The sequence below is a fragment of the Cebus imitator genome, unplaced genomic scaffold (assembly GCF_001604975.1).
Source record: "Cebus imitator isolate Cc_AM_T3 unplaced genomic scaffold, Cebus_imitator-1.0 Scaffold868, whole genome shotgun sequence".
Classification (NCBI taxonomy): Eukaryota; Metazoa; Chordata; class Mammalia; order Primates; family Cebidae; genus Cebus; species Cebus imitator.
Genome location: NW_016108183.1, coordinates 156,629 through 171,037, shown reverse-complemented (window position 1 = coordinate 171,037; position 14,409 = coordinate 156,629). Strand labels below are relative to the sequence as shown.

Sequence of the window (14,409 nt, the reverse complement as noted above, 5' to 3'; positions counted from 1 at the left end):
GTTCGTGTCCTTTGTAGGGACATGGATGAACCTGGAAACCATCATTCTCAGCAAACTGACACAAGAACAGAAAATCAAACACCACATGCTCTCACCCATAGGTGGGTGTTGAACAATGAAAATACATGGACACAGGGAGGGAAGCATCAAACACTGGGGTCTGTTGTGGTGAGGCTAGGGGAGGGACAGTGTGGGGTAGGGAGGTTGGGGAGAGATAACATGGGGAAAAATGCCAGATGTAGGTGACGGAGGGCTGGAGGCAGCAAACCACCTTGCCATGTATGTACCTATGCAACAATCCAGCATGATCTGCACATTTACCCCAGAACCTAAAGTGCAATAATAAAAAAAAAGCAAGCTGAAATTTTTATGGCAAGAAATGGTAGCATGATCAAGTAGTTTCTCAAGAAGAAAATTCTTAGGCTGGGCACAGTGGCTCATGTCTGTAATCCCAGCACTTTGGGAGGCCAAAGCAGGAGAATCAATTGGACCCAGGAATTTGAGAGAAGCCTGGGCAACACAGCAAGACCATGTCTCAAAAAAAAAAATTAGCTGGACATGGTGGTGCACACCTGTAGTCCCAGCTACTCAGGAGGCTGAGGCAGAAGGATAGCTTAGAATTTGAGGCTGCAGTGAGCTCTAATTGTGCCAGTGCACTCCAGCCTGGGTGACAGAGTAAGACCCTGTCTCTGAAAAACAGGAAGCAGTCAAAAGAAAGAAAAGTAAAAGAAAAATCCTAGATTAGGGTTCTAGGTAGCATGTACAATGTGGAAGGAACATCATAGAGTCCTACAGCCTTGGGGAGGGGCTGGATTCATGGGATCAGAAGTTTGGGATCCAGGAATTTATGACTGCCACCAGGTATCTCCCTAATTTTTGAGCCCATCTTCCCTCACCCTGGAGTGCAGAGAACAAGGAGGGACGTGGTGTCAGTTGAGGCTGGAGAGACAGTCTTAGGAATCTTCATTTACTTCCTTGAATAGGTCTACTGCTCTCAATTACTGGCTTTTATAACACCTTTTCTTTGTGGCATGTGGCACAGTTGCAATCTTATATTTACTAATATCATGATATGGTGTCTGTCTTCCCCCCTAAAACTCCATAAGGGCAGGTTCCATGTCCATTTTTGTTCACCACTGTATCTCTAGCACTGGTGCAGTGCCAGGCTCTCAGTGATGGCTTGACAATGTTTGCTGAATGAAAGAAGGTAGATATTTACACTCAAGACTCTTTAAGCCTAGAGTGAGAGAAGGGTAAGTTAAGGCCTTGATGGGAAAATATGGGCAGTGTGGTAAGATACTCTCTTAGGAGTATCTGTGTATAACAATGTGCCACGCATGTCCCCTCTTCCCCTTTACTCACCTGTACTAGGAGAGATCCTTGTCCTACTCCTATGGATGGGTCCCAACAGGTAGTGTAGAGGTTAAGAGCTTGAAACTCTGGAGTCAGATTGACCAGGTTAAATTTTAGCTCTGCCACTTACTACCATTTGTCTTTGGACAAATAAATCACTTAAATTTTCTGCCTTAGCTTCTCATCTGTAGAATGGGGATATAAATAGTTGATACTATTTTTGTGAGGATCAAATGAGCTATTCCACATATAAGTGCTTAGAACACTGGCACATTGTAAGTGCTACATATAGACACCATTTACTAAATGCATACTTGGCTTTCAATACAGTTAATAGCTACCTCAAATACCTCTTCCTTGTCTAGAGTCCAAGTACCTAGCCTTCTCTTGTATAGCAAGATGAGCAGGAGACCGGGAGTAGAAATGATCAAAGGTGGAAGGAAGTTGGGTGTGGGTTTGGGTTTGAGGCCTGCCTTCCTAGAATGTAGCAGTAGTATAATCTCTGATGAGATTTTTCTTCTGATAAAGTTTCACTTAAGGTTCAAGTGGCTGTTTGCACTATGCTTTCAGTCCTAATGAGGTTTGCTGAAGTGCCAGCAATGACATACATTGTGCCAGCACTCTCCTTGACTGTCCTAGTCTCAAAGACATGTCTAGTCAAAGGAGGTGGCTAGGGCTGCGATTCAATCCGTGTCTAGGATTGCTGTCTAACCCAGGAAGAAAGATACACATTAGTGTCTGGGGACAGTGCAGAGAGGCTATTTCAATGGAGCCCTTTATATGAAGGTTTGCAAGTACGGCAGTCAATAGGTTATTTCTTCTTCAGTATCTGGCCTGCAGTTAGGGTGGCCAGCATAGGGGAGAAGTGTCTGGGTTCCCTGCTGTATGAGTAATATGCTTATATAAGATACACCATTGTAAAAACATCATTTCCACAGGAAAAAATAACTAGGTGCTTCAAAAATTAGAACTTCAAAGGAGTTTCAACCACATTATGTACAGCTGAAAGATGTAAAAAAAAACTGGAGGCAATGAAAGAAAAACAATTTTTATAAAAGGATAGGATTTGGTTTTTACAAAGGAAGATGAAAGAAAATGGAGCAGTTAGGCTGAATGAGAGATTGCAAAGAAAAAACTTGTATCAAATGATGACTGGTATACTGATCTTCCATTCCTTTGCTTGTGGCAGGAGATGGCTTAAATAAATAATTTAAACTTAAAAAAAAAAAAAGAAAAAAACCTAATGAATTATCAAGTATATAAAGCAACAACACATGACCAGTAATAACTAACTTTTATCTGTTGCTTCTGAGGACATAAAAAAGAAATTTAAATTGTAACAAGAGAACTGCAGAGAAAATAGCTAGTTCCAGGGTTTGTTACCACAAGAAGGACTAGAACTAAAGCTCTGTCTATGGAGATTACATTTCATAGGTAGTAAGCATAATCTCCATTTTTACAGCTGAGAAAACCAAGGTTTTAAGTGGTTGAGTAGTCAGACTAATAACAACACTAGCAGGTGGTAGACCTGCAATGTCAAATCTATGACCTTCTGGCTTCAGAGCCGCTGTCCTTTGCACTACACTGTATTGCCTCTAGGTTGCAGTCACATGCCTTTTCACTGTTGCCTTTCATTTCTATTATTAATTGCTTTTCAGTGTAGAGTTCAGGTATCCTTTTCCCCAAAGGGAATAATCTCAGTCTAACAGCTGGATTATAGTGATCAGCTGGTTATATTAGCAAACACATGTACACCTCTGCTCAGTATAGACTTTCTTTCTTTTGAGCCAGACTGAAATTAAGTTGGGCGAAAGATGAAGATGAGAAAGGAGGTGAGGAACAAAATATCCATCTTTCTTGACTGAAATGTAATAGCTACACTGTGGTACAGACATATACACACACATTGTGAGAAAAATGTATGGAAGTATCCAGGGCCTTACTGAAGCATAAATCAAATTAGGCTGTAAATAAATCCATATTGACTTATGAGGGTTGGTACAAATAGTGTATTAAAGGGGAGAGTGGCCAGGCGCGGTGACTCATGCCTGTAATCCCAGCACTTTGGGAGGCCAAGGCGGGTGGATCACAATGTCAGGAGTTCAAGACCAGCCTGACCAACATGGTGAAACCTCATCTCTACTAAAAATACAAAAATTAATTGGGCGTGGTGGTGCACACCTGTAATCTCAGCTACTCAGGAGGCTGAGGCTGGAGATTCGCTTTAACACGGGAGGTGGAGGTTGCAGTGCACTGAAATCATGTCACTGCACTCCAGTCTGGGCGATACAGTGAGATTCCATCTCCAAAAAATGAAAATATAAACTAAAAAAAAAGTTTTAAAAAGGGATGAGCATACACTGGTAGTCCAAACAAGGTCAGTCCTTCCAAAAAGCAATATTAAATGTACTGTCCTAAAGTGGCATGGCAAAAAAAGAACAACTTGGAGATCAGGAATGAGACCAAGTAATTTCCTATTGACCAGGAATCAATGTATACTCAACACCATCTACCACAGTTAATCAGTAATTTAGGGGAAAAAACGCACAACAATTGTATTCTTTTTTTGGTAGGACCTAATTCAAATCATGACTAACTTTCTAGTCATCACTCCAATCTAATGTGCATTCATTTAAAGAGCACCTACTCTGCCGGGCACAGTGGGGGAAATAAAGATAAATGAAAAAGAATTTCTGTCTTAGAGAGGTTATGCATTTTGATAGGGATGATAATACATGAGCACAAATAATTTTAAAAAACCAGAGGGTGACAAGGTGATAAATGCTCTTGGAGAAACACAGGTGAAGTGCTGAAGAGTCCTAGGGTAGAGACAGGTTTACTTCTAGTTTGCAGGATTTAAAAACGTTTCATGGAAGAGGTGGCATTTACACTGGCTTCTGAAGGATAGGCAGGATTTATGGGTGTGGAGAAACTAGGGATGGAGGTGGGAAAGCAGAAAAGAAAGGCCTTCCAACTGCTACTTATCGAAATGTGACCTGAGGACAGCCTGCAGTAGAATCTGAGGAAGCCGAATTTGTGCTAAGTCTTGAAGGACTAGCAGGATTTCCACAGGCAGGAATGGAGAAAAAGAACTTCCAAAAAGAGGTAACGTTTTCTCCATCCCACCTGTACAAGTGCAGTTGTTACTTAGGGAGCCCTTTTGTCTCCTTTTTCTCCCAGTTCCTTATCATGAAATGGCTGCCACTCATCCACCCCAAATTGCTTGCCATATGGTTGGACTTCGATGATTTAACCAATCATAAACTTAAATTGGTTGCTTTTCTATTGGTGCAATCAGGTTTCAGAATTTTAATAGGCTCAATTTAAGTGCAGTAAACTCAGATATTAAAAAAAAAATACATGGTTCCAGGTTGTCCCAAGTTATCTACATGGTCTTAGGAATGGTTTTTCAAAGTGACAGTCCACAGACCACCATTCTGCACCAGAATGAACGATTGGGTCTGCATAAATGCAGATTCTTGGGTCCCACTCCAAGGCCACTAAATCAGAATCTCTGCAAGTGTGATCCAGGAATCTGAACTTCAAGTTCTCTGGGCAATTCTGAAGCACACTAAAGTGTGAGAAACATTGAGAGGAAGAAGAGAGAGCAAAGGTACAAAGGTAAGAGAATACAGGAACAATGCAGTGGGCCATGAGGTGCATGAATATTGACCTATAAAGGTAACTTGAGGCTAGATCATGAAAGGCCCTTCACTGTCAGAGTCAGGGGTTGATATGTATTTGAGTGGCAACAGGGAGTCATCCCTTTCAGTGGCAGAACACTGGGGTTAAAAGCCTGAAATATGGAGCCAGCCTGTCAGGATTCAAACCTTAGCTCCTCAATTCACTGGCTACCTGACCTTGGGTAAGATTCTTAAACTCTCTCTGCCTCAGTTTCCACATCCATAAAACAGAGAACAATAATACTCATCACATAGGGTTATCATGAGATTAAGTGAGTTCATATATGTAAAATGCTTAGAAATGGGACTGGCATATAGTAAGTCCAAATACATGCTAGCATAAAAATTTTTGAACAGAGGTGTAACAGGGTGATGGATCTCTTTTTGGAAGATTAAGATGGCAGTAATGTATAGGAGTCACCTATGCATCCCCCACCAGCAAATCCTATAACTTTTTTCCTCTAACTGAGTGGTTCACAACCTTAGCTGCATATTGGAATCACTACCTCCTCTCCTCCTCCTGATCTGGTATAAATCTACCAAGGTAATTCAAATACGCACCCATGGTTGAGAACTAAGGCTCTAAATGTATTTCAGCTTTGTCCACTTTTAATTATTGAATCCTTAGTATGCCAGGTCCTTCTCTTATATTATCTCACTGAAATCTCACAACCATCTTCAAGGTAGGAGCTAACATTATCCTCAATTTAAAGATTGCTATAAAGGTTGAGTAAGGTAATCCAACTACAAACTGGCAAGGCTGGGATTAGAACCAAGGCAGCTTGGCTCCAAAGGCTCCACTCTGAACCACTACTGTGCCCCAGTCCAAGCACCCATTTTGTCACACTGGAAAGAGTACTACCCTAACCATCTTGCTAGTCTCTCCAGTTACATTATTGCCTCCTTCCAATCTAGTCTGGACATAGTAGCCAGTGAGATCCTTTAATATGTCAATTGGATCACTTCCCACTTTTTCTTACAACCTTCCAATAGCTTCCCAATGCATTAAAAATGGAAATCCAAAATCCTTCCCATGGCCTTCAGAGTCCTGCATGGTCTAACTCCTAGTCACTTCTCCAGCCTCATCCCGTGCTAGTTTCAACCACAATCACTATATTTCAGCCACACTGGTCCTTAGGCTCTTTGAATGCTCTAAGCTCTTTCCTGCTTAGGGCCTCGGAACTTTCTTTTCTCTCTACTTAGAATGCTTTTGTTTGGGCTCTTTGCACAGATGACTCCTTTTTATCTTTCAGGTCTCAGCTTAAATTTCACCTCCTCAAAGAGGCCTTCCTGACAACTCAAGCTAAATAAACTTCTTATTTTTTATCTCAGTCCTTTGTTTATTTTCTGCATAGTACTCACATTGTCTGTATTTCCACATTTGCTTATTATTTGTCTTTTCTGGAGAGTTCTGTAAGAGCAAAGAACATATCTTGGCTGCTATGTATGCTATATATATGGTTGTGTAGGTTGTGTACTACAAAAAGTTGCCACAGCTACAGGGATGCATTCACTGGGATTTTCTGAAAAATGGCAATACAGTATCTTACATAAGGGAATCCTTTTTGGAACTCACATAAAGATTCCATATGATCTAGCAATGCCCTATATGTCTACTGTATTTAGCAATATAAATACCCCAACTCTAGCACAATGCTGAGCATACAGTATATGGTCAAAAATATGTTGATTGGATGGAAGGAAAGAGGATAAAATTAGGATATTGCCAGTGGGAAAGTGGGAAAAGGGAGAGATACAGATAACTGCTGACAGATCTGGTAATTTGAGAAGAGGTAACAAATGAGAAATTAAAGAGGATTACATTTGATCCTAGGAACCTAGAGAAAAAACTGGTGACATTAAAAAAAAAAAAAAAAGAAAGAAAGCTAAAGAAGAAAAGACTGGTGTGAGAAGATAATTCAAGTTTGAATATAATTTGAGAAAATGTTTTCTGTTTTGCTTTTATTGAGTTCGTCACTATCTTATTACGGGGTTTAAAAATATGCGTAAATTTGCTCTGTACAGTCTTCAAAATGGCCACATCAGTGTTTTGCAAGATCCATTCTTCCTTTTAAGGCTATGAATGAAAATAGTCTGTGTTTTATGATACAATAATTTAAGGGCCAAGCTAGAAGGGATTAAGGATGGAGAAATAAATATATTCACTTTCACATGTGATGACTCTCTCCCATCCTCTCCTGAAGCACTGCACTCTCCATCTAGTGCTTTTTTTTCTTTTTTAAGACTGTGGCCTTTAAAATCAATGCTTTAATTATTTTTCCTTTAGTTAATTAAAGCACCTTTAAAAACCAAGGCTACCATAAAAATTACTTTTCCCTAGGACACTGGACAGGTGTTTTCCTCCTTTCTAAATTCTACTACTCAGGATAGCAGCACCCAGGGGTCTTGGGATATAAGACACCTACCTCTGCACATCCGGCAGCAGGAATCTGGAACAGAGACTGGGAATGCACAGGTTAATTTGGGGCAAGTTTTGAGACCACAATATACGTTTCCCTCCTGCCAAGGAGAAACAGAATTAAGATCAGAATCATCTGGTGTACCTGTAAAGGCTTCACTTAATGCCTGAGATAGGGTAGGGGCTCAAAACATGGCATGTCCTTCCCCCCCACCGCTCTCCCACCATCAGTTCTCAGTACTTCCTACATTTTATTAGGCATTATTTTTTTCTACTGCAATTTATCCATGCTAGAGACTAAGCCACAGAAGAATTAGCAATCCTAGTCAGGCATCATGGTCTAAGGTGGTACAAAGTAGTCTGTGAGGGATGCCATCAGCCTCTCAGCCACCAAATATAGTCTTGTTTCTTTCTTCTCTGTTCATGGTATCCCTTGGTCCCCCAGCTGGATTGGAGGTTTAAAGGAATGAAGATTTATGTCATAGCTTCCATTGGTAATATTCGCTAGAATTTCCCTTTGAAACCAAAAAAATAAGCTCTCTGGGGTAATGCGAAACTATACAAGATGATCTGATGGCCACAGCGCAGTCTAGCATAAGCCAAGGGAGAGGATAAAATTTACTTGCTGGTTACATCTGTCTTTGCAATAATCCTGATTTCCTAAATTTCTGTCTTCTAAATGTTATTCCTTAAACCTTGTTCTTAGTTCTTAGAAGCATATTCTTCTGGGGCTAGAAGGGTTCCTGGAAGGACATTAGGAAAGCAAGGCCACAATGAAATTCTCCTAAAATACTGAGATACTATATTCTTACTAAAAGTCTTAAAGGGAAAATATTCTATAGCTTCTCTTGGCAATCCAGTGCTTAATGCCACTTACAGGCAGAAAAACTGTTTTTACATCTAACTTCATTCCTTCCTGGTACAGCTTAAGCACCCATTTTACTCCATTTTTTAGTTCCATCTATTATATTCTCTGGACTGCACATTAGGTAAGATATAATTGGTATATGTTGTTTGTAAAGTAAATGCAGTTCTTCTGGCAAGTAATGTCCTAGTACTCCTCATAACCAAGCATTTATAGAGAGGTTTCTCATTGCAGGGCACTAGGAATTAACTGATTAGTAAAATACTTCAGAGATGGAAACTAACAGACAACTAACTCATTTTGTTGTTACTTGCAATGAGTGGCCCTAGATGGTCAAAGTGACTTTTCCACCCATAGCATTCCCAAAGCTTCAAATAATTGTGAGTCCTTCAGATGAAGGTTTTGGTGGTGTAATTATGAAAAGGAGTGCCGATCAACATAAACAGCTCACGTTTGCCCACTTAGGCAGTTCTACAGTTTTAAGACTGGGACATGATTGGGCCTGAGCCCTTCAACAGAATTGTTCAGGGTTGGTGAAGATCAGGGAGTTTGGTTGGGCATGGAGACTTACGATTTAACGCAATTCATTTTTTATTCAAACACCGTTCAGTGCAGGCACAAATGAAAGTACAAGTACAGAGGAAGCTCTTGTATTTGGGTAAGGCCTAGCAGGAACGTTAAGATGTAGGGTCTTACCGAACAACTGCACTGAGTGCATTGATTGGGTTGCCGATTCTGAAATAGCCCTTCAGCCACAAACAGCTCTCCATGTTGGTAAGTTGTCCCATTGTACTCGCAAGACTTGCTGGTCACCTTATTGTTTCCTGGTGGTAAGGAGTCTTCTGGAACAGGGTGGAGAAAAACCACACCAAGTATTGGCATCATTGAAAAGAATTTCATAAATCCTAATAGCAGATGGGGCTATACTACATAGAGGGAATTAAAAGACAGTCCCTGCTCCAGTGGCCAATAATTTTAAATAATATTAAAACAGCCAGATGAGGACAGCAGCTGACATTACCATTCATCCAGCCATGCAGTCATTCTTTTATTTGTTGAGCACCTACTATGTGCCAGGAATTGTAATATGTGTTAGAGAGAGGTCAGAGAGAACATGGACAAGGTCCCTGCCTAGATGGAGCTAATATCCCTAGATGAACAAGATATATCTTTCCTGAAAGGAAGGAGTCCACGCTACCTCTATTTAATCTTTTCCCCAGGTTGCTTCAGAAGAGGAGCCATCTATTGTGACTGCCCTGGTAACTCTATCCCCTCCCACACTGATTGATTGATTGATTGATTGATTGACTGGGTCTCACTCTGTTGCCCAGGCTGAAGTGCGTGGTACAAGCTCTGCTCATTGTGATCTCTGCTTCCTGGGTTCAAGCAATTCTCGTGCATCAGCCTCCCAAGTATCTTGAACTACTGACCTCAATTGATTTATCTGCCTCAGCCTCCCAAAGTGCTGGGATTATAGGTGTGAGCCACCGTGCCTGGCCACCTCCCACATTTTAAATTACTTGTGTGCTTATCTGCTTGTTCCAGCCTCTGTGGTTTTTGCTTATTTTTAATACTTCCACCAAGACTGCCCACTCCCCCACTCTTTTCCACCCACTGAAGTCCTAGCTCATTTTTAAAGTTCAACTTATGCCCCCTTTCCTCCACGAAGCACTCTCTAAATAATTCTAGCCACAATCTGGACCTCTCAAGGCATCTAACGTCTGAAGCACACAATATGACACTTGAATATTATTGAAACTCATATTTGTGAATTATAGTAATCAAGCAGACCATTTACAAACAAATTTCACATATATTGCCACAATGGAGCCTCATAACAACCCTGTGAATCAAGTAGGGTAAATTCTTGCCTTTGTTTTCATTTGAGGGAAATGAAGTTGCTGAGGCTGTGTGAATTATTTGAAGTCACAAAGCTAGTGAGTGGTGAAAAAAGTACTTGAAACCAACAATGGATATAATCAGAGCTCGGAAAGTACCTGCCATGAGACAGTGGAAGGACAGAAATCAGAGGAGTTGTGTGTTTCATTAGGGAGGGGCTTGGAGAGTTGGACCATCCTTTCTTTCCATCAGTCAATACTATAATGAATATGAGTCTATTTTATGGTGGGTCAGTTATACCTCAATACAACTGTTTAAGAAAACAGAATGAAATTATTCACAGGATGTAGTGAAAATGATAAAGGCTAACAAAATAACATCCAAAATAATAATGTTAGAATTATAGATACCATTTATCAAGCCCTAGCTATGTGCCAGGCAGAAGAGTGAGTGCTTTTACATACATAATCTCATTGGCTCTTACTAATAATGTTCTGATGTAAACATTAAGATTATACCCATTTTGCAGATGAGGAATCTAAGGCTTAAGAGATTAATTGACTTGCCCAAGGTGACACAACTTGCAAGTAGCAGCACTAAGATATAAATTGATGTATTACTGAGTCTAGAACCTTCCCTCATAGCCACTATCAAAAAGAGTGCCAATCATTTCAAATATATTATAAAAAAGGGACCATTTAATTTAAAACCAAAACCCAAATCACTAGAACATGAAGGCTATGCTGTCATTAATGTTGTGGCCTAAAATACCCAGAAAACAGACAATGCGCTTTCTTTGGCTTCGGCGATTTGGGTAACTAACTCAATTCTATACTTTGCTATATAAGTATATCTAACATCAATTTCTGAGTAATTCACTCGTAGAGTGTTAGCTACTTATTAATGACCCTTTACAGGATATAAAGAAAATTCCTTACTTTTACCTTATAAAAACAGCCTTAGCTCCTAGAAAGAGTTTAACTTATACTAATTGACTCTCTGTCTGGGCTAAGAGGCCCTGCCCCTGCCCACAAGCGTATACAACCAGACAGCTACAGCTGGCAGACATGAGTAAAATCCGTCAGAGAAAGGACAGAAGCAGGGCCATTTGCCCCCTGGGATCTAATTATTCCAAATCTCAGCATTTTGTGGTGAAGGAAAACTACAGTGACCCACAAAATAATATTTGCCATAGGTCTTACAGGAGCTGGCAGATCTTTGGAATACCAAACAAACAAACAAAAAAGAAGTTTGGAATTATTTTGCCTCAAAAAAATGTGGCTTGATTTTTTAAGTGGGCCTTCCACCTAGGGATCAATGGCAAGGCAACTGCAGGGTGAGATTTCCACTGGAAGAATGATGTTGAGAATCTTCCTTGCAATAGTCTTCTGAGTAACCTGGCATTGGAGTTTATAATTCTACTCAATAGCAGATAGTAAGAAAGAGAAAGAGAGGAAGACACAACAGAATCAAAGAAAAAGAAACCAGTTATGGTCATGCTGAAGGCTACTTTTGTGCAATAAAATTCTTAACATCTTCTCATTCTTATTTCATTCTTCCAACACCCTTAACAGTGTGTATGTTGTTGGGGGAGGCGAATTACTGAAAATGAGGCTACTAGTACTCCAATATATTTGACCCATGTCACATAACTGTTTAACAGGAGAGCCAACTCAGAAATACAGTTTTCCTGCCTTCAAATTTGTGCTCTTCACAGAATGGGTATTAAATCTTCAGAGCAGGATCACTGAGTCATAATCCCAACTCAGCGGTACCGACTCCCCACAATCGTGTACAAGGCACTTTACCTCTTTAAGCCTCACTATCTCTAGAAATGCAATATGGACTCAAATTTCCCCTTGCATCTTTAGAGGGCCAACACAGCATGCTTCCCAACTGCAGAAGGAAGAAAAGCCACCTCATACTTTACCCTCTTCTCTCCCAGATTTTCCAAGGTGGCTGGGTTAGTAACCAACTATCCTTGGAACATATTCAGTGTTTCTGACTAAAAAGTAGCAGAAAATTCGTTCAAAGCAAAGCTGGCTTCAGGGCCTCTCAGGGAATGCTACAACAGGAATGACCAGGCTGCATGGCTTCTAGCCTCCCCCATCTCTTCCATTTCCAGTTAAATTCCCACATAGCACTAAAAGAAGGACTGGAGAAGAAACCATCCTAGGGTGAGCAAACACTAAATCATGTGACCACAGATGTGTTGAGAAAGAGGAGATTTCTTCTCCTCAAGTGAGGGATGATCTCATATGTAAGCAGAACTATGATTTCTGGGATGCTCAGAAAATACCTCCTTATCCTAAATGTCTCTTACCACCTTTTCTCTCACTGATGCTTAAAATGCCACTACGAGAAGTCTATTCCTCTAGGTTAAATGGTTGCCTTTTGCAATCCCAAGACTTCTATGAGAGGCTACACTTAACACCTAGTCACAAACTAACACCTCAGTGTGAATAACTGCCACAGGCTTTTTTTTTTTTTTTCCTTCAGAGCAACTGGCAAATTTTACCAAGAAGTCTGTGGTTCCACTTCACTTCTTTTTGTACAGCTTCTCTCCTCTCCTGGTGTTACCCTTCTTCTCATACTCTGGAACCAAGTCCTCATGCTGACTGCTCTCTTCCCCACTCTGTCTACCCTATAAAACAATCATTTCCATAGTGGGGCACTTCTTGGATAGTCAGAAAAGCAGCTTGTGCGTCAGGAGACAAATCTGCTCCCAGTGTTATAAATACAAATACCTCCCCAGATGCCAAGCCATCTTTTCTTTTGCCATTGCTGCCATTACTTTGGTTCCTACTTTTCTTTTGATGGCTGAGCCTGATTCTAGCATTTCTTTGGTTCTCCGTCATTCTACTGATACAGACTTAGAACATTTGCAGGCTACTGGGAAGAAGGGTGGTGGAGAAGGGATATGGAAATGAAGGTAAAGGCTAGAAAGAAGAGGTTATATTCCCTTTAATTGCTCGTGACACAGAGACACAAACATCCGACAAAGTAATACTATATTGTCTAAAGGTATAAAGCTTGTATAAAGTTTAAAGCTCTACCACAGGTCTCAGAAATATATGGGAAGAGAGAATGACTATGAAAAGAAACCCCTAGAATAGGATGCTGTTTCTATATGCGTATCTCATAGCAATACCAGAGAAAAGAACTGAGCCTAGTCTCTGGAGTCTGCAAACATTGGTCTCTGAGGTTCCAGCTGCTATGATCTGAATATTTGTGTGCCTCCAAAATTCATATGTTGAAATCATAACTCCCAAGGTTATGGCTTATGAGGTGGAGCCTTTGGGGGTGATTAGGTTATAGGGCGACACCATCATGAATGACATCAGTGTCTTTATTAGAAGAGGCCTGTGGGAGCTTATTTGCCACTTCTACCATATGAGCTCACAGGGAGATGGCATCATCTCTGAACCAGAAAGCAAGCCCTCATCAGAAAACAAATCTGATGGTACCTTGATCTTGGATTTCCAGTATCCAGAACTGTGAGAAATAAATTTCTGTTACTTATAAGCTACTCAGTTTATGGTGTTTTGTTAGAGCAGCTCAAACAGATGAAGATACCAGATTTGGCATGTCTTTGTTCTGTGATCTCAGGAAGGCTTGAGTATGCCTTCTACTTTAACATGGCTGTGAGGTTTAGAGATAATTAATTTTAAAAAGCCCAAAGGTATCTGGTACATAACATTCATAATAAATGGTAGATGATGTTGGTCTGGAAAGAAGGCATAGAGAGGAAACAGTAAAATTGAAGAATATGAAGAAATTTTCCTGATTTCCATAGATGATGATAACTAATTAAAAGGCATTTGCTTTGTACTGATGTGTATGGTAGGTACTATGGAGACATGAGTCAAAACACTATTTCTCTCTTGTCTTCTTTTTCATTCAAGAAGTACTTATGGAGGTCTTTGACTATACTTGGCACTAACAGATCCTTGACTATACATTGACAATACCTGACACTATGTTACATTAAAGCTACAAAGATAAATAAGACATTCCCCTGACTTCAGGTAAAATCCTGCTTTCATTGGAGGGAAAGGCTTAAAAAGCTGTTAAATGGGGATCGATCCAAGATGGCTGTTTAGGAACAGCTCAGGATTGCAGCTCCCAGTGAAAGCGCAGAGGGTGAGTGGACGCCCCATTTTTATTGCCCACAGACTAGGCAATTCCCAGGCAGAGCAGCTCCACGGGTCGCCAGCGCGGCTGTGCCCCCGTGCGGCTGCTTTCTCGGC

General features: G+C 40.6%; 1 protein-coding gene across 4 annotated transcripts in view; it reads right to left on the bottom strand.

The window, feature by feature from the left end:
* Positions 1-14,409, bottom strand: part of CHRDL1 (chordin like 1) — a 124,027-nt gene that overhangs the window by 34,888 nt on the left and 74,730 nt on the right. For 2 of the 4 annotated variants that reach the window (XM_017520712.2, XM_017520714.2), the window contains exons 5-6: positions 9,017-9,162; positions 7,463-7,556 (exon numbers count right to left, since the gene is read on the bottom strand). In XM_017520712.2, the coding sequence (XP_017376201.1) occupies positions 7,463-7,556; positions 9,017-9,162 (240 nt within the window). The remainder of the gene's footprint in view (positions 1-7,462; positions 7,557-9,016; positions 9,163-14,409) is intronic. The other 2 variants (XM_017520713.2, XM_037735646.1) reach the window with 1 other exon arrangement.